Source organism: Balaenoptera physalus, assembly GCF_965194825.1.
Source record: "Balaenoptera physalus genome assembly, chromosome: 10".
Taxonomy (NCBI): Eukaryota; Metazoa; Chordata; class Mammalia; order Artiodactyla; family Balaenopteridae; genus Balaenoptera; species Balaenoptera physalus.
Genome location: NC_138889.1, coordinates 89,774,539 through 89,795,437, shown reverse-complemented (window position 1 = coordinate 89,795,437; position 20,899 = coordinate 89,774,539). Strand labels below are relative to the sequence as shown.

General features: G+C 44.5%; 1 protein-coding gene across 3 annotated transcripts in view; it reads right to left on the bottom strand.

The window, feature by feature from the left end:
- Positions 1 to 19,865, bottom strand: part of LOC309636875 (uncharacterized protein) — a 32,570-nt gene extending 12,705 nt beyond the window's left edge. For 2 of the 3 annotated variants that reach the window (XM_082410604.1, XM_082410605.1), the window contains exons 1-3: positions 7,791 to 19,865; positions 4,837 to 4,987; positions 3,115 to 3,230 (exon numbers count right to left, since the gene is read on the bottom strand). In XM_082410604.1, coding sequence (XP_082266730.1) covers positions 3,115 to 3,230; positions 4,837 to 4,987; positions 7,791 to 7,839 — 316 coding nt within the window. In that variant the 5' untranslated portion in view covers positions 7,840 to 19,865. Of the gene's footprint in view, positions 1 to 3,114; positions 3,231 to 4,836; positions 4,988 to 7,364 lie in introns of all 3 variants that reach the window. The other variant, XM_082410603.1, reaches the window with a different exon arrangement.
- Between the last annotated feature and the right edge of the window lie 1,034 nt (positions 19,866 to 20,899).

Genomic DNA, 20,899 nt, shown 5'->3' with positions numbered 1-20,899 from the left:
AACCCAGAATATTTTCTTAGAGGCAAACACAGCCTGGTTTGTAATCATCCAACAGGTCAAATTATTTTAGAACTTCTTATTTCATACATACCTCTCAGCCCTGCCACCTGCTCTTTACACACATCTCCTGTCTGTCCTGAGTCTTGAGACTTTAGTCAAATCTCTGTCCTTACTTGATTTTTTTTTTTAAACATCTTTATTGGAGTATAATTGCTTTACAATGGTGTGTTTTAGTTTCTGCTTTAAAACAAAGTGAATCAGCTATATATATACATATATCCCCGTATCTCCTCCCTCGTGCGTCTCCCTCCCACCCTCCCTATCCCACCCCTCTAGGTGGTCACAAAGCACTGAGCTGATCTCCCTGTGCTATGCGGCTGCTTCCCACTAGCTGTCTATTTTACATGTGGTAGTGTATATATGTCAATGCCACTCTGTCACTTCGTCCCAGCTTACCCTTCCCCCTCCCCGTGTCCTCAAGTCCATTCTCTATGTCTGCCTCTTTATTCCTGTCCTGCTCCTAGGTTCTTCATTACCTTTTTTTTTTTTTTTTTTAGATTCCATATATATGTGTTAACATACGGTATTTGTTTTTCTCTTTCTGATTTACTTCACTCTGTATGACAGACTCTAGGTCCATCCACCTCACTACAAATAACTCAATTTCGTTTCTTCTTATGGCCGAGTAATATGCCATTGTATATATGTGCCACAACTTCTTTATCCATTCATCTGTGGATGGACACTTAGGTTGCTTCCATGTCCTGGCTATTGTAAATAGAGCTGCAATGAACATTGTGGTACATGACTCTTTTTGAATTATGGTTTTCTCAGGGCATATGCCCAGTAGTGGGATTGCTGGGTCGTATGGTAGTTTTATTTTTAGTTTTTTAAGGAACCTCCATACTGTTCTCCATAGTGGCTGTATCAATTTACATTCCCACCAACAGTGCAAGAAGGTTCCCTTTTCTCCACACTCTCTCCAGCATTTATTGTTTGTAGGCTCTTTAAAGACCTTTGTGAGACCCTGGCCCTCTTAATTTTGGAAAACATACTCCAGATCACATCAGGCATATTAAAACATTCCTGTCCCTCCACATCCTGCAGGAAATATATCATAGGAGCAGTAGACTAGTAGATGTAATGTGAGGTTTTGTATTAAATTAAATACTTAATAATTTTGATTTTGTGGTTTGGGTTAAGATTTAGGGGTCTAATGAATAATGTCTTTCATAGTCTTTCCTGAGTTCAGAACCAAAGAAGAAATATATTCAGGAGACAGATAGTTGGAGATCAAGACAGCAGCTTTATTACTAAGAAAAGCTGAAGAAAAGAATCTGTTTTAAATATGTGGCCAGAGAGAGCTTTCTAGCACTGCCCTCTGAAATGAACTTGCAGCATTCCCTCCAAAAACCTTCAGGCTTCCTCCACTTGCCACAGAGAGGATGGAAGCCCAGAATGGTCCCTCGCTGCAGGGTCTGAAAGAGGGGAAGAGGGAGGAGCTGAGTGGAGAATGTTTGGTTTTTCTCCAAACTCACCGGCCAGAAAAGAGGGGGTAAAGGATGATTAGAGAGGCCAGGAGTATTTTTAGCTGAAATTCCTCCACATGAAAATATTGAGCCATTTGCAGCAACATGGATGGACCTAGAGATTATCATACTAAGTGAAGTAAGTCAGACAGAGACAGACAAATATCATATGGTATCACTTATATGTAGAATCTAAAAAAAAATGATACAAAGGAACTTATTTACAAAACAGAAATAGACTCACAGACATAGAAAACAAACTTATGGTTACCAAAGGGGAAGCGGGGGGAGGGATAAATTAGGAATTTGGGATTAACAGATACAAACTATGATACATAAAACAGATAAACAACAAGGACCTACTGTATAGCACAGGGAACTATATTCAATATCTTGTAATAACTTATAATGGAAAAGAATTTGAAAAATGATATATATGTGTATATATATATATATGAATCACTTTGCTGTACACCTGAAACATTGTAAATCAACTATACTTCAATTTAAAAAAAAAGAAAGAAAATATTGGGCCAGGGAATGACAGGTTTCTTTCTGGACCCAATATTTGGGTCTCATTATGTCCAGCTGACCTGCTGGACATAATGAGAACAGGTTCCATCTCACCATTTGCACCTTGTGTTGTATGTCTCACAGCCATGGTTAGACCCACTCTCTCCTGACCTTCCCCTTAACCCCTGGCTTAGTGCTGGCACCCCCAACATGGGGATGCAGCTCTGACATTTATGGCTCTTGATTCATTTTTTCACTTTGCTTTCCTGTCAATGTGTAATTCTGTCCACCATAGAATAGGATTAGGTCAGAAGCAAAAAAACCCCAAAAAAACAAAAACAAAAAACAGAAAACCAAAAACAAACAAACAAGCAAAACAAAACAATCCTAGTTCAAACTGGCCCAATTTACATTTGGGAAACTTATTATTTCACATTACAACAAGGGAAAATGCTAATGTTGTATTAACAATGACTCAGTGATATTGAAACAAGTTTCCTTCTGCTGTGTCATCCCAGAATTTAGGCTTCATCCTAAAATTGGTCCCACCTGTGTTCCTAAGATAGATGCTGAAATTCCAGGCATCCCGTCCAGGAACCACCGCATCGAGATAAAGAGAAGAGACCAAGCTGTCCCTGCTTTACTTTTTTAAATGAGAAATCTTTCCTAAAATCCCCCTCACACTGTATTGGCCACTGTGAAACCAATCTCTAAGCAAGAGGCTAGAACCACCATTACTGTTTTAGACCTACTCACAGAGTTATGACCCGATAAGGTGGATACCCCAACAAAATCGGGCTCTGACAAAAGGAAAAGGAGAGAACAGATGTTGGGTAGGCAGCCAGACATGTCTGTTGTGCATCACTAGACATTTGTTTCAGTGGTTATGATTTTAAAGAACCAGTTTCCTTCTATTTCTCTGTTCTCATCTCTGAACCTCAATTTCCTCATCTGTCCTCTGCACCTTGCAAGGCTACTGTGATGATCGAGTGAGATATCGTGTAAACTACAAAGTGCTGTGTAAACCTTGCATCTGATGAGCATGATGATCATGAAGGTGAGCTTTTCCTACCGCCACTGACGTGCAACTCATCGCAGACTTGAGCAGTTGTTCGCCAAGTTGGGGTAGTCCTTATAAGACTGGGAAGTGGAAACATCTCACCATTGGGAAGAAAGTTCCTCTTTGACCTCCAAATAGAATGAAAAAATGGAAATAAAAAGCTAAAGCAGATTAAACAACAAACACATGAAAAGATGCTCCATGTCACCAACCACTAGGGAAATGCAAATCAAAATCACAGTGAGACGTCACCTTTAACCCACTAGGATGGCTACTACAACAAGTGCTGGCAAGGATGTGGGGACTTTGCAACCCTCACACACTGTTGGTGGGAAGGTAAAATGATGCAGCTACTATGGAACACGGTATGGTGATTCCTCAAAAAATTCAAAATAGAATTACCATATGACCTAGCAATTCCACTCCTGGTTGTATAAATAAAAGAATTGAAAGCAAGATCTTGAAGAAATATTTGCATACCCATGTTCATAGCAGCACCATTCACAATAGCTAAAAGGTGGAAGCAATGCAAGTGTCCAATGGATGAATGGGTAAGCAAAATGTGGTAGATACATCCAATGAAACATTTTTCAACCTTAAAAAGAAAGGAAGCTGTCACATGCTATGACATGAATGAACTCTGAAGCCATTATGCTGAGTGAAATAAGCCAGTCATGGAAAGACAAATACTGTATGCTTCCACTTATGTGAGGTACCTAGAGTAGTCAAACTCATAGAGATAGAAAGTAGAATGGCGGTTGCCAGGGGCTGGGGGGGAGGGGGGAATGGGCAGTTGTTGTTTAGGTAAAGAGTTTAAGTTTGGCAAGATGGTAAAGTTCTGGAGATTGGTTATATAACAATGCAAAGGCACTTAATGCCATTGAGCTGTCCATTTATAAACGGTTAAGATGATAAAATTCATGTTATGCATTTTTTACCACAGTAAAAGTTTTTTAAAATTAAAGTCTCAGAATATGCGGTGCTAGATAGTACAGAGTGAAATAGACACTCACCCCCAACCCATAAAATGTTGATGGGACTTCAAATGGGCTTATTTTTTGTGGATGGTGGTTTGGTAACATCTGTCAAAATGAAAGGCAGAAGAGGAAGGAGGTCTATGGGACCTAAAAGAAGGGCCGTTATATAATAGGCCCAAGTGGGACCCCAAGAACAGGAGTAGATTCAGTGTCCAGGGACTGCCCAGCCTCTGCCCAACACATGCCATTTGCAGCCAACATTAGGAAACTGAGCTAACCATCCCTTCTCAGTTGGGTGACCCATTCCACTGTGAAGGCCTCTACTTGCTATCCTTCTCCTGGTCATCAGGTAAAGGTTTTTTTACCTGTCATTTGCTGATCACCTGGATAGAACTGTCATCTACCTAGGCCCCAGGATTTTGCTAAGCCCTGTCTTTATAATCCGTATTAGGCAGGGTTCGCTAACCAACAAATAATCTCAACGTTTTAGTGGCTTAACACAATAGGACTTTATTTTGTTCTTACAGGAGGTTCGATGCAGATGTTCTTGGTGGAGCAGAATTCCCGGGCAGTTCTCCTTCAAACAATGACTCAGATATCCAGGTTTCTTGCATCTGGTGGCTTTGCCATGCCTTAAGGCCCTCACAGAGTCTTCCACTTGAGCTTCTGCATTCAGCCAGACAGCAGAAGTTGCAGGGGTCATTTTAGGGGCCAGGCTTGAAAGTGGTAAACATCATTGCCACCCATATTCTCTTACCAAGAGGCAGGCAGTCCGGAGCCAGGGGAACTCCAGAAGCAGTTTGACCAGGGCTCCATACTGTTTCTCTGTTCTTCTCTTGGTTCTCCTCTGCTCTGTGTTGACGCCGCCCTCTTGACGGCCGTTCTCATGGCTACAAGATGGCTGCCAGCTGCATCCAGGGAACAGGTTGTTCACGTTGAAAGGGAGAGAGGAAAAAGAAGATTCTCTCTCCCAGGAGCCCTGAGCAAATCTCTCCTCACATCTCACTGATGTGAAGTGGCTTAGGACCGCCCAATCCTGAACCAATCAATGACAGGGAAACTACTATGAAGGGTATAAAGTAATTGCATAATCTACATGCAAGGTAGAGAGTCAACAATAGTGACTCTTGGCAGGTTTGGGCCAGACTGTGGAAAATATTGAATCTCAACCTCAGGAATCTGTATATAAAGTAAAAGACATGGGGAACCATTGATTGTTCTTCCAGCAGGGGAGCAGACAGAACTAAGTTCAGGGCATAATTATTTGCATGTGTAGATCGGAAATAATCAAGCAGAGGGGAGTGGATGTGGAAGGACCATGTGCCCGCTGCCACCATGTCTTCTTCTCCCCACATCAAAAAATGGCTCCCAGAAGATAAGCTGCATTCACATCAGGTAGAAACAACTGATGAGGTATGAAGCCAGTGGGAATGGAAAGGAGATCTTTGATGGAAGAAACATTCCGGAAAGAATTGACAAGATGACAGTAGACGGGGAAAGAAAACTTTTCAGTGATTCTGAAGTTGTAAGTTTGGACGATTTTAATGTGTGGTGCCATGGATAGAAATACAGTCATCTAGGAGAATCAGTGAGGGGATTTTGAATCTGTAAATCAGATGGATGACTAATAATAATGATAAAAATAAAATGATGCTAGTAATAAAGTAAAAATAATTAATAATAAAAATTAGCATATATTGAGCAGTTAATACGTGTCAGTATTTCCTAAGGTACTCACTTAATATTTGCTAAGATGCCTACTGTTGCTCTGATACATACGTATGCTTTCATTTACTCCTTACAACAATCCTATTATCACCCCCATTTCATAGAGGAAGAAACTGAGGAATATAGTGGTAAAAGTACACAATTCAAAGTCATATAACTGGTAAGTGGATAAGGTAGGATCAAACCCAGGCTATCTGACTCAGGACCCTACTCTTTCAGTCATTATAACAATAGCTAATATTTATTAAGCACCTACTATATGATAGTACTCTACATATAGTCTCTTTAATGTTTAAGAGTCAACCTATGAAATGGGTTTCAGAGATGAGGAAGTTGAGGCACAGAAAGGGTAAAAGACTTGCCCAGAGCAACCCAGCTAGCAAGTGGCAGAGGTGAGATTCAAACTGCAGCAGGCATAGCTCTAAAACACACGTTCTTTCCACGATGCGATGAAAAAGACAAATGCATCCTAGGACTGCAGGATCTATACCCCTTGTCTCATCAATGATGAGTTAAACTTCTAGGTTGGGGACCAAGCCTCACATATCTGGGGTACACCCTTGGTGAGTACAGGACCTGGCACATAGATGTCCAGAACCAATAGAATTGTGAAGTCTCTGGAAATCTCTGCATACAAAGGAAAAGCTGAAACTATGGTGGAAGGATTCTGACTAAGAAGGCATGAAATTCAAGGAGGTGGAAGGGCGGGGTCACACAGTCCTGAGTCCAATTGCATTTGCTGGCGAGCCTTGGGCAAATTGCTTAACCTCTGAGCTTCCATGTCCTCACCTGTAAAATGGGGGTAATAATAGCGGTACCTCACTCTGGGGAGCAATCTAACGAGGACTACCCATTATAAGAGGAAGCAAGTGAACGTTTTTGGCTCCTAGCCCTAGCAAACGCTCATTACATGGTAGCATTGTTGCTATGACTGTTGTCATTGTTATTATTTCTACAAGAGAATGTGGCAGGGAAACAGTCCATGCCTCCGGGAGAAGAATTCTGCAGCTTATATTTTATAACGTTCCTGCCCCTTTGAAACCTCCACACAGCAGCTGCCTTGGCCTCCAAAGTTTCGCGGCAGGATCTCTTCAAACCCAAACGACAAAAGCCAGCTGCTGCTCCGGGAGCAAAGGAGGAAGGGAAGTGGGGGAGGACAGGGGTAGGAAAAGGGAGGTGGAGAAGGCCTGCCCACCCAAGGAGTCTTCCCTAGGTCCTTCCCGGATCCCACTAGCTCTGCAGTGTGGCCCCAGCACTGGCTGCCGCTGCGCTTCCTGCCGGGTCACGTGGCTTGTATTTCAAAATGTAACTAGCAGCTGTTGGCCGCTGGTTCTGGCTATTAATACCATGACCAAGAAGTGGTGGAGCTGTGAGCTCAGCCCTGGCACCGGAGCAGCTGCCGTCTCCCCGTCCACATGGGTGCGGAGTGAGCCGATGGGGAGGACCCGGCCCTGGGAACCAGAGCACAGGGCATTGGCTACCCCAGAGGGGCTTTCAGATCTTCCAGACGGAGACCCCCAGCTCAGCTCTCCTAGACCCAGGCTCTGGCTTACTCACCAGGAAGAAGCAACTCCCCCTCAGCAGCCATCGCTCCCAAAGTCTTCTGGAATCCTATGAGTCTCCAAGCGCTTAGTCATGGCACTTTAGAGCTGGCAAAGCCCTTAAACCAACCATCCCGTTTTATAGGCCAAGAAACTGAGACCCAGAGGGGTGAAGTGACTAGTCTAAGATGGCGCATGAGTCAGGGCAGGGCTGGGGCAGAAACACTTGATGCAAACTGCCAGCCTGGGGCTTTTCCATTACTCAAAACCACAGGGCCTGCCTTGGCACCCTTACCTCCAAAGGGCCGGATCCTGGGATCCAGTTGGGACCTGTGACGCCAAACCAAGTGTGGCACACCTTTGAAAGGGGGCTTAGGGAAAACAAATAGTGAGGAAACATGTTGGCAAAGAAAAATGTGTTCTGACAGAGAAATGTGCTCACCCCTACAGTGTGAAATGAAGAAGAATCGGATTCCCCAGGCACAATTCATCCTATGGTCTCATTTGAATAAGGAGCACGTCGTGCACACGCATGTGGACACAGAAAAAAGACTGGAAGGAAAAGTAAAACAGACTTACTTCTGGAAGGCAAGGTTATGGATGTTTTTCATCTGTCTCTCGTCTTATCCATATTTTCTAACTTTTCTACTTTGGGAGTGTTTACTTCTGTAACAACAATATTAAAAGGATACAAAATGAATAGACAAGTGCCCGGGTCCCGGGTCACCCACGCTCAGTCAGGCTTGGCTTGCGGAAGATTCCAGAACAGGCTGCACCCATTGCACAATGAGGGGGCGTTTTCCTTTCTGGTGAAGCCTAAGCCAGCTCGGGCCTGAGGGCAGCAGGCACGGCGTGGCTTTGCTGCAGTCTGGGGCAGCAGCTCCGGCTTAGGACCCCCCCTGGGTCCCCCGTAAGCACAGGGGAGGGAGGACCAGAGAGCAGACCCCAGCCTCACAGCTGGCCCTACGGAGCACGTGCCCACAGCCTGACGTGTGGAGAGTGGGGAAGAGCCAGAAAAAGGCCAGGTGGCCCTCTGGGGAGCTCTCCCAGTCTCAGCCACGCCCTCCAGGAAAGCTCATGGCCTAGTGTTGTCTTTCAGACATGTATATCTCCCTCACATTTTGTTGCCACTTGCCTGCTACGGTGCCAATGTCCTTGAGACCAAGCCACCTTTCTGGGTTAGCCCGTGAGGGCTACCTGCCAGCTAGACCTCCCAACCTCCTTCTTGAGGAGTACAGCCCAGGGAATGGTGGGTCTTGTCCCCAGTGCCACGGAGCTCAGGGACAGTTTTGTTTAGACAGAACACTGCCCTTATTCCACATACCAAGTCAGGACTACAGTGCCTGCCCAGTGCCCTGGCTGGGGCCCCCTACTTCTTAGACATTAGCTAATTTATGCTTCCCCAAAGGGCCCAAGTGCCACAGGAAATGCCATCATACATCGAAGGGGCACCTCCATGAGGACAGCTTCTCTTGTCCCATAAAAGGTGGGTCTTAACACATCTTCACATGGTAGTGACAAATTCAGAGGGAACCCAAACAATCAAGTCTGAGAGGCTCTGCTCTCCACTAGCCCATCTCCTGGGCCGGTTACGGAACATACCAGAGCCTCCGTTTCCTCTCGTGTACAATGAGTCTCAGCGGTGCTGGCAGGATTCATTCACTCTCAGCCTCTACCTCTGGGGTCAGCACACTACCGCCCTCGAGTATCTGGTGCGCCGCTTGTTTCTGTGTGGTCCTCAAGCCAAGAATGGTTTTCACATTTTCAAATGGCTGGAAAAAAATTAAAAGAAGAAAATATTTCATAACACATGAAAATTATATGAAATTCAGGTTGCAGCGTCCATACATAAAGTTTTATGGGAATGCAGCCATGCACTTTTATTTGCGTATTTCCTGTGGCTTCTTTTGGGCTGAAGCAGCGCAGGTGAGTAGTTACAACAGAGAACAGATGGCCCACAAAGACTAGAGTATTTACTATCTAGTCCTAAACAGAGCAAGGTTTGCTAACTCCTGGTACATGGCAGAATGTTAACAAGCATCCCTCTCCCTTCTCATCATCTTTTTAATCTTCCCCCCCAGGTACCCTTTGGTCCCGTCCCAAAGACAAGGAGTATCGCTGTTTTGGGAGGATGGTGAAGGAGGGGGACCCTCCTCACTGTGGATCATCAGGCTTGAAGTTGGAAGATCAAGTTACAGAGATTGGATCTTCATTCTGCCACCAACTGGCTGTGTGACCTGGGGAAAGTCACTTCACCTCTCTGAGCCTCACTTTCCCTCACCTATAAAACAGAATAATGATAACAGCTGATGCTTACATTACTGCTTGCCGCGTGCCAGATGATGCTGCATGATGCCACATGTCACATCGGTCACTTATTTAGTCCTGACAGTTCTATGAGTAGGTACTATCATCGCCCCATTCATGGGCAAAGAGAGCTGAGGCAGTGGGAGGGTAGGTGAGCTGCCCAGGTTCTGCAGCCGGTCAGAAGTGGGATTCAGGCAGTCTGTGTACGAGTCAAACAGGTGCATCCCTTGAGTGCCTCAATAGCTACTGCGAGCCCTCAGGCTTTACAGCCATCCTGGGAGATTCAGCTGAGATAAGGAATCTGAATGCTTTTCATGACAAGTTCTAAAATGACATGACCTCTTTTTATCTTGCAAGAAGAGAAAGGGATAAGGTTTCCAAATCTCTCGCCAGTGGTGGCATTTCAGAGACTGTGGCAGCGCCTGAACGGAAGGAGACTGTCATGGGTAACAGCGAGCCCTGCCTGGGTGGTTCTATTTCCTAGCTCTGCCAGGAGAAAGCAGCCAGCTCTGCTCCCAAAGCCAGAGTGCTGTGTTATTGAGAGCTATTCCCAGCCCACCCTTGACTGATAAACGGGAGTCACCTTTCTCCTCGGGCGATGGGGCCGCTCTGGCAGCTTTCCCGCCCTGACGTGGGTCTCCACCCAGCCCCTGCTCCCTGCCCCATCTTGTGGAGGCAGAGCCCCAGCTCCTCAGCCATGAGTGCTCTGCATCTTCCCAGGCTGCCGAGGATGCACCTGTTTCTGTAGAGGTCTCCCCAGCTTCCCCAGCAGCTGGCCCTCAGCCCTCCCTCCTGCCTCTCACTCCCACATCGGCACAGGGATGAGTGGTAAGGCCTGGGAAGGCTGTGTCTTGTCTTTTTGTCTAATTGATCCGCATGAGGGCTCTTGCTTGGCTGGGAGGGTGGGGAGCTGGCACTAAAGAGGCAGCACATGTGGTAAAGGGTTAACAGCCTGAGCTCCACAGTTGAAATTCCTCCACCACTTCCTGGCTGTGGGACCTTGAGCAAGCTACTTAACCTTTCTGTGCCTCTGTTTTCTAATGAGCAAAATGGAGGTTGTTGTAAGGATTCAGGGACCTGCAAAGAGCCTGTGATCATGCCTGGCATATACTAAGTGCTCAACAAACACGCACTACGATTATTTCTTTCCCTCTCGGCAACTGCTTCAGCTTAAGGTACCTCAAGAAGGTGCCAAAAGCTTTTCCCACATGCTTTCATAATATCCTGCACCATAATGCATCCTTGATTCATCCAGTATGTGTTGAGGGCCTACTAAGTGCCAGGCACTGTTTAGATCTAGAGAATGCAAGGATCTAACGCTCAAGGGGAGGGAGGAAGAAGACATATACGCAGATAGTACACTGGAGCGGGGGTCGATGCTTTGAGACCTGTGGGCCCTGGGGAGGGAATCCTCCAACACTGGTGAGCCTGTGACAGTGGAGGGGGCAGGGGGCAGGGAAGACCTGCCAAAGGAGATAGAGTTGAACTGAATCCTGAGTCATGCGTAGGCCTCGCAGGAGCTGGGAGAGCATTGCAGACTGTGGGACTGGTGATGAGAGGGACGGCTCAGCGCATCCCGTCCCGAAGACACACCTGTCTTCGTGAGCCTCCGTGGAGACCCAGCTTGGTGCCTGAGCTTAGGGCCCAGGCATGGTCCATGGGGGAAGTGTGAAAGTTCCTCTTAGCAACTAACATTGAGGCCGCGGCTGCCAGGACTGGACAGGGTTGGGGAGACAGCCAGAGCCACGGCTGGGAGGGAAGGGAGAAAAAGTGAGAGTGCTGGGGGAAGGCCAGGGCCGTTCCATCCCAAGGCTCAGAGCGGCTCCACCCTGAACCCTGCTCACAGCCAAGGAGACGCCACAGGAATTGAGAGCAAGAAGCGACCGAAGAGAATAAGACCAACTTTCCCCAGTCTTCTACGAAGGGAAAAGAACCAGCGGGGTTTGACTGGGAAAAGAGGGAGAACTTGTCCAGGTAGGTGCCATCCTAGCAGGCCAAGGATGGGAACACCTTCCCGAAGCTTATGACCATAAGGAAAGCCGCCACTATCTCCCCTGCAGGAACTGGAGGGGACCAGGGCAGTGGGGACCGATCAGCAATCCTGGTAGATACCATGACTGACTGCTCCGAGGCCTGCGACCCCCAGCTCGTCCGTCCTCCTTCTCCAGTCCTCCTGCCCACCTGAGCCAGGCTTTCAGCTCAGCCCTGCTGAACGTGGGCAGCTCATAGGCATCCACACCAGGGCAGGAACTGGCTCTGGACAGGAGAGAAGCACAAGCCCAGCATCTTGGTCCAGTGTTTGCCCCTAACCTGCAGTGTGGCCCTGGGCAAGTTTCCACCCTCTCTGGCCTTCTGTTTCCTTATCCTTATAATGAGACCACATACTTGCTTTCCCTTCAGGTTTGCTGGAAGGAATCAATATAATGTGAAAAAACACTGAAATGCTTAAAGTGGGGATGGTTGTGTTTTTGACGTCTACACTGAATGCGGAGCCTCGGGGAAGGGGAATCTGTCTGGTTCCCTGTTGCATCCAACATGGAGCACACCCAGCCTGCTTGCAGGTGGTTCTGCCCGAAATGGGGGGAATCGGGGGAAGTGACTTCAGGCTTCAGCAGGTCCCCTTACCTGCTCCTGCCTTGTGATCACCTGCAACTGCTAGAGCGGTGAGAGCTGCAAAAACAGAAGCAAAACCCATGGAGGCTACAACACAGTGGCGAGAAATACAGCACCTGCTTCCTCTACCTAACCTGGCCCCTGGGACAAGGGGTTGGAATCGCCTTCCCTGTAGCCACTTTGCCTTCTTCCTGATGAACGCAAATCCACTTCAGCCTGACTTGGTGAAGTTTTGAGGCAAAAGCTACATTTCTCACCGCCCTCGCATCTAGCGTAGCCTTGGGACACAGCTGTGGCCAAAAAGATAAGAAGGTGCTGGATTGAGACTCTGGAAAACCTCCAACAGATTCATCTGGCATTTTGCCCTCTGATCTTCCTCTTCTTACTGCCTGGAATGCAGAATTGCTGCCTAGAACTTTAAAAGCCATTTTGCAACCATGAGGTCACACTCCATATGCTAAGAATGACTGAGCAAAGGCTCTGATGGCATCTTTGAGCTGCCATATAACCCTGGACGGCCTGCTTCTGGAAATATAAAGTTCTTAGTTGTTAAAGCCACTGTTCTTTCCCCCTCCCTGGGGAGAGGTCAAGGTGAGGGGATGGAGTCTGCTATTTGCAGTCAAGCACAATAATAACCAATACACCCTTTCCTCCAAAGATTAGGTCAGTGCCACCTTGGACATCCTCTAAGACTCCACAAAGGTCTTATCATACTGCACAATAAGAGCCAGTTGCCCGTATACCATCCCTACCAGGCGCAAGCTCAGGGAAAGCAAGGTGTACATTCTGTGTTGATCACTGGTGCATCCCCAGGGCATGACAGTTTCTGGCAAACATTAGCTTCTCTCTATACTTTTCTTGAATCAATGAATGAAAGAGCACTTTAAATTCTAACTCCAGGAGATGTAGCTAACTTGCATTAGACCCGGGAACCATCATTTCTAGCCAGTTTTGAAACCTCTGTTGACGCATCTTTGAAAAAGTCAGTTTTTAGAATGGTTTGCCTAAAATACCTAAAGCTTTGTAAATAACTCTGCCAGCCTCCCACAGAACCACTGCCTTTTCCTAACCACCCACAGCCCATCATGGCTGCCCTCAACTTGCCACTACATGACCCAGAAGGCAACTCATGCAAACCCTCCAGCGGATTCTGATGCCAAGTGATTATCATAGCTGAGAAATGGCACATCCCACAGCATATGGAGAGCTTGATTGAATAAACATAAATGTGTATAGGGAAACATTCACAGACATAGTTGTCAGATTGTCTTCCTATCCAAATATCTCAGTTATTTTTAGACTTGTAAAACTACTTTCTTCAAGCCTTCTGGAAGCTTCTAACAGTCTCCTCCTCCTCTTTCCTTTATTGTGACTTTATCCTCAAAACCTGCTGTTTTCACTGTGTCCTCAAAATATTCACACTTTTTCCGTATTCAAGTTATCCAACTTGGAGATCCAACTATATAACTTCTTCTTTTTTCTTTTTTTTAAAATATTTATTTATTTATTTGGTTGCACCAGGTCTCAGTTGCAGCAGGTGGGCTCCTTAGTTGTGGCTCCAGGGCTCCTTAGTTGCAGCTCGTCAGCTCCTTACTTGCAGGCTCCTTAGTTGTGGCATGCAGACTCTTAGTTGCGGCATGCATGTGGGATCTAGTTCCGTGACCAGGGATCAAATCCTGGCCCCTTGCTTTGGGAGCATAGAGTCTTAATCACTGTGCTACCAGGGAAGTCCCTATATAACTTCTTTATTTGCCTTCTTTTGGAAAAGCATGGAAAGTCCATATATAACTAATGGGAATGCAGAGTTCATGTGTTTCCTACAAAATTGCAGTTCATTTGTTCAAGATGTTTGATGACAGTCCCCTGAGGAAAATCACAGATGATGCAGCAGGGCTGCCTGCTAAAGCTCTCTCAAGTTCTTCTTTCTGGGTTCACACCCTCCCATGAGGTTTGGTGAGGGCCATGCATCCTGAGGTCCTTACTCTCCTTCCTCATCCACCTGCTGAATGGGGAGGACTCCAAGGACTTAGAGGAGGATGGAGCCACAAGATGGAAGGAGCTTGGGTCTCTTGAGCAGCTGCATGAAGCAGAGACTTGCAGATCTTGCACTAGGCTGTTGCAGGAGTAAAAGAAATAAATGTTATGGTACCAACGCTTTGGAAGTGTATCTGTTACAGCAACTGGCATTATTTCAGATTACTCCTTACTTATCTATAGCCTGTTTTAGTATCTTTATTCTAAAATGCTGTCCCACTTTGCTTTGTATTAGAGCTCTTTACAGTCCATGACTATACTGAATGTGAGCCTTTAGATCATTGGTTCCCAACCTTGGCAGCTCAACAGAAGTAACTGAGGAGCTTCTGAAATCTCCCAGTGCTTAGGCCTCACCCCCAGAGGTTGTGATTCAATTGGTCAGTGGTGGGACCCAGCCTTTGCTATTTTGAAAGAGCATCCCAGGTGATACTAAGGGCAGCCAGAATTAAGAGCCATTATTCTAGAGCAAGTGTTCTCAAAATTGAGTGTGCATCAGAACACATGAGAGACTTGTTCAAATACATATTTCTGGGCCCCACCCCAAGAGTTTCTGATTCAGTAGGGTCTGGGGTACAGCCTGGGAATTTTCATTTGTAATACATTCCCAAATGAGGCTGATACTGCTGGTTCAGGGGCCACACTCTGAGAACCACTGGTCCAGACTTTTAAATCCCCCTAAATAATAACAACAGCAATCACTGGTGTCATCCCTAGAAAACACTAGCCACTCAACAACTGAGTATATAATTGAGTTGAAATGAAGGCACATAGGCCTTTATACTTGATGACTCTTCTTACTTTGTTTTTCAATAGATTCAGATTGAGTTTGCTTAGTTGTGCAATCCAACCAAGACACTCTGTAGGAACAGGAAGAGGGGAGAATGTTTGGGTGAGGAAGAATTTAATACTTGGGTTTGAGCTGGCATGTGGAAGCAAATATTTATTTAGTATCATGTATGGTCATGGCACTATGTTGACCTCTCCCTATTTTATCCTTTAGTGAAGGGAGATTTCCAAAAGAGAGAGGGACTTCCAGCCATCTGTGACTGAGTAGTAACGTTCAATGAGATGGAGGCAGGAGGGTCTCCGTATGAGGAATGACCTAAAATAATACATACACACACATGCACACTCACACACACACACACACATGCATATACACACACACACATTGGATTTATAGGGAAAGTAGGAGAATTGGATATGATATCTCAAAGAGGCACAAAATAAACGATGGAATGAAGTAAGGAAGTCTGAGGACCCAACCATTATCATCTTTGTGAGTCCTTTAACACCTGAAGTTCTTTTTTCTCCCAAAAAGGAGGACACACTCCCAATCAGTGTGTGCTCTAAATAGAGCACCTTTCATAGCCTACAGTCTTCTTTCATACAGGCAGACCTCACTAATGCATAATTTTGTACTTGTGATATATATACACACACATACATATACATGTACACATTATACATACAGACACATATGATATAAATGATCACCCGGCAGGCAGTAAAGCTGTTTAAATTTAGTGGACCAGACAACTTTGCACTTAGAATTTCTAACACTGTTTATTTTACTCATTAATTCTACTACAAATTCCAATAATTATTTTTATAAAATACTATGTATCTATAAAAGGCTATTAATGAAACCCTCCATCATATTTGAAGATACTTATTTACAAAATACAGAAATGGATTCTGGCTATTAAAGCAAAAAAGGGGAGGGAAGAGGGAGAATTTATTAAAAGGTATTGATTAGCTCAAAAAACTGCAAGGGCCAATGAACTAGGATTAGAACCTACACATCCATGGACAACATCACAAATCGAAAAACTGCAAGGGGCAATGAAACGAGATTAGAACCTACACATCCATGGACAACATCCCAAATCAAAAAGCTGCAAGGAGCAATGAACCAGGATTAGAATCTACACAGCTATGGACAACATCCAAAATCATGCCCAGACTGGTGGCAACCAGACACCTCTACTGCCAATGCTGGGCACCACTTGTGCTGCTTCTACCTCCAATTCTGAGCATGGAACATTGCTGCTATCATTGAAACACTGCTGCTTTGAGGAAACAGATGAAGTTGCTCCTGCTGCCACCATCTTTGCTACAAGGATTCCTGCCTCTTTGCCTCACTAGCTCTCTCTCTGGTGGATGCCCCGTATGGGTTTGTCTGACTGGTGGAGCCTGAGTCACATGCAAATTTCCTTGTTGCAGAGGAGTCTGGGAAGTAGTCTCTCCCTTCTACTAAGAGTCATAAGATGGGAAATTCTCCATACATAGCAAAGAGGTTTAGATCCTGGGCAGTCACACAGAATGATAGATGTCAATGTTGCTAGTTTCAGGAAATTAAACATTATATGATTTTCATTTCCTTAAAAAGACTTCTGTTCCTGAGATATTTCAAAGTCATACAGAAAAAAAACGTTAATAATAAATTTGCATGCTACCTCTAAAAGAAAGCATGTGTAAATACTAGCAAACAGATCCAACAACACATGAAAAGGATCATACAACATGATCAAGTGAGATTTATCCCAGAAATGCAAGGATTCTTCAATATATGCAAAATAATCAATGTGATAAAACATATTAACAAATTGAAGGATAGAAACCATATGATCATCTCAATAGATGCAGAAAAAGCTTTTGACAAAATTCAACACCCATTTATGATAAAAAACCCTCCAGAAAGTAGACAAAAAGTGAACTTTCCTCAACATAATAAAGGCCATATATGACAGACCCACAACCAACATCGTTCTCAATGGTGAAACACTGAAACCATTTCCTGTAAGATCAGGAACAAGACAAGGTCGTCCACTCTCACCACTATAATTCAACATAGTTTTGGAAGTTTTAGCCACAGCAATCAGAGAAGAAAAAGAAATAAAAGGAATCCAAACTGGAAAAGAAGAAATAAAACCTGTCACTGTTTGCAGGTGACATGATACTATACATAGAGAATGTTAAAGATGCTACCAGAAAACTACTAGAGCTCATCAGTGAATTTGGTAAAGCTGCAGGATACAAAATTAAAGCACAGAAACCTCTTGCATTCCTATACACTAATGATGAAAAATCTGAAAGAGAAATTAAGGAAACGCTCCCATTTACCATTGCAACAAAAAGAAAAAAATACCTAGGAATAAACCTACCTAAGGAGACAAAAGGCCTGTATGCAGAAAACTAGAAGACAATGATGAAAGAAATAAAAGATGATACAAACAGATGGAGAGATATACCATGTTCTCGGATTGGAAGAATCAACATTGTGAAAATGACTATACTACCCAAAGCAATCTGCAGATTCAGTGCAATCCCTATCAAACTACCAATGGCATTTTCCACAGAATTAGAACAAAATATTTCACAATTTGTATGGAAACACAAAAGACCCCGAATAGCCAAAGCAATCTTGAGAAAGAAAAACGGAGCTGGAGGAATCAGACTCCCTGACTTCAGACTATACTACAAAGCTACAGTAATCAAGACAGTATGGTACTGGCACAAAAACAGAAATATAGATCAATGGAACAGGATAGAAAGCCCAGAGATAAACCCAGGCACATATGGTCACCTTATTTTTGATAAAGGAGGGAAGAATATACAATGGAGAAAAGACAGACTCTTCAATACGTGGTGCTGGGAAAACTGGACAGCTACATGTAAAAGAATGAAATTAGAACACTCTCTAACACCATACACAAAAATAAACTCAAAATGGATTAAAGACCTAAATGTAAGGCCAGACACTATCAAACTCTTAGAGGAAAACATAGGCAGACACTCTATGACATAAATCACAGCAAGATCCTTTTTGACCCATCTCCTAGAGAAATGGAAATAAAAATAAACAAATGGGATCTAATGAAACTTAAAAGCTTTTGCACAGCAAAGGAAAATATAAACAAGACAAAAAGACAGCCCTCAGAATGGGAGAAAATATTTGCAAATGAAGCAACTGACAAAGGATTAATCTCTAAAATTTATGAGCATCACATGCAGCTCAATATCAAAAAAACAAACAAACCAATCCAAAAATGGGCAGAAGACCTAAATAGAGATTTCTCCAAAGAAGATATACAGATTGCCAACAAACACATGAAAGGATGCTCAACATCACTAATCATAAGAGAAATGCAAATCAAAACTACAAGGAGGTATCACCTCACACCAGTCAGAATGGCCATCATCAAAAAATCTACAAACAATAAATGCTGGAGAGGGTGTGGAGAAAAGGGAACCTTCTTGCACTGTTGGTGGGAATGTAAATTGATACAGCCACTATGGAGAACAGTATGGAGGTTCCTTAAAAAACTAAAAATAGAACTACCATATGACCCAGCAATCCCACTACTGGGCATATACCCTGAGAAAACCATAATTCAAAAAGAGTCATGTACCACAATGTTCATTGCAGCTCTATTTACAATAGCCAGGACATGGAAGCAACCTAAGTGTCCATCCACAGATGAATAGATAAAGAAGATGTGGCACATATATCAGTGGAATATTACTCATCCATAAAAGGAAATGAAATTGAGTTATTTGTAGTGAGGTGGATGGACCTAGAGTCTGTCATACAGAGTGAAGTAAGTCAGAAAGAGAAAAACAAATATTGCATGCTAACACATGAATATGGAATCTAAAAAAAAAAATGGTTTTGAAAAACCTGGGGGCAGGACAGGAATAAAGACACAGATGTAGACAATGGACTTGAGGACACAGGGAGGGGGAAGGGTAAGCTGGGATGAAGTGAGAGAGTGGCATGGACATATATATATACACTACCAAATATAAAATAGATAGCTAGTGGGGAGCAGCCACATAACACAGGGAGATCAGCTCGGTGCTTTGTGACCACCTAGAGGGGTGGGATAGGGAGGTCGGGAGGGAGATGCAAGAGGGAGGAGATATGGGGATATATGTATATGTATAGCTGATTCACTTTGTTATAAAGCAGAAACTAACACACCATTGTAAAGCAATTATACTCCAATAAAAATTGAAGAAAATAAAAGAAAGCATGTGTTTCCTTGGCATGAAAAGTGCTTTCTCAAAGTCTCTGGATCTTGAGGAGCCAGAAAATTGATTCTGTGGCTCTGAACATTTCAGTAAGGAACAGATATGTGCATGGTGGGTGGCTGTAGAAACACTAGGCCTTGTTTAGACTAGCTGTCTGGATTTTAGCTCATTCTATGTTCACTTCTGGAGACTCACTCATTCTATCTTTTAGAATTTTGGCACAAAACAGATGGCCACTCCAAAGGATGATTGGAGAGGGTTCAAAGAGAGGTTATTTACCAAAGCATGGTGCTCATGAGTGGAAACAAACAAGGGATGACAAAGTACCCTGGGGCTAGTAAAGGCAGAAGCTGTTGTGATGATGGGTCTGAAGGGGCAAAGGGTCCTATAGCCATGAGAGAGTGAGAAGACACTGTGACATACTCCATCATAGACCCTCAGTCCACCTGACTTTAGCACAACGTGGTGGACAGTTCCATGCATTTTGCCCACATCAAAGTCCCACATCAAGGGCAAAGAACTGAAAATAGAGTGAAGGAGTGAACGTTCTGAGCTCCACGTCAGGCTTCCCAACCTGGGGGTCCGGCAATGGGAGGAGGAATTCCCAGGCAATCAGACTTCGAAGTCTATCTGGATTTGATTGCGGGACTTTGACAGGACTGGGGGAAACAGAGACTCCACTCTTGCAGGGCACACACAAAGTAGTGTGCACATCGGGACCCAGGGGGAAGGAGCAGTGACCCGATAGGAGACTGAACCAGACTTATCTGGTAGTGTTGGTGGGTCTCCGGCAGAGACGGGGTGTGGCTGTGTTTCACCATGGGGACAAGGATGCTGGCAGCAGAAGTTCTGGGAAGTACTTCTTGGCATGAGCCTTCCTGGAATCTGACATTAGCCCCACCGAAGAGCCTGTAGCCTCCAGTGCTAGGTCACCTCAGGCCAAAAAACCAACAAAGAGGGAACTCAACCCCACCCATCAGCAGACAAGTGGATTAAAGTTTTACTGAGCTCTGCCCACCAGAGCAACACCCAGCTCTACACACCACCAGTCCCTCCCATCACAAGCCTGTGTGTCCCATCACAAGCCTCTTAGATAGCCTCATCCACCAGAAGGCAGACAGCAGAAGTAAGAAGAACTACAATCCTGCAGCCTGTGGAACAAAAATCACTTTCACAGAAAGACAAACAAAATGAAAAGACAGAGGACTATGTACCAGATGAAGGCACAAGATAAAACCCCAGAAAAACAACTAAATGAAGTGGACATAGGCAAGCTTCCAGAAAAAGAATTCCGAATAATGATAGTAAAGATGATCCAGGACCTCAGAAAAAGAATGGAGGCAAAGATCGAGAAGATGCAAGAAATGTTTAACAAAGACCTAGAAGAGTTAATGAACAAACACATAGAAGAATTAAAGAACAAACAGAGATGAACAATACAATACCTGCAATTAAAAATACACTAGAAGGAATCAATAGCAGTATAACTGAGGCAGAAAAATGGATAAATGACCTTGAAGGCAGTTGCAGTTAACTGCCACAGAACAGAATAAAGAAAAA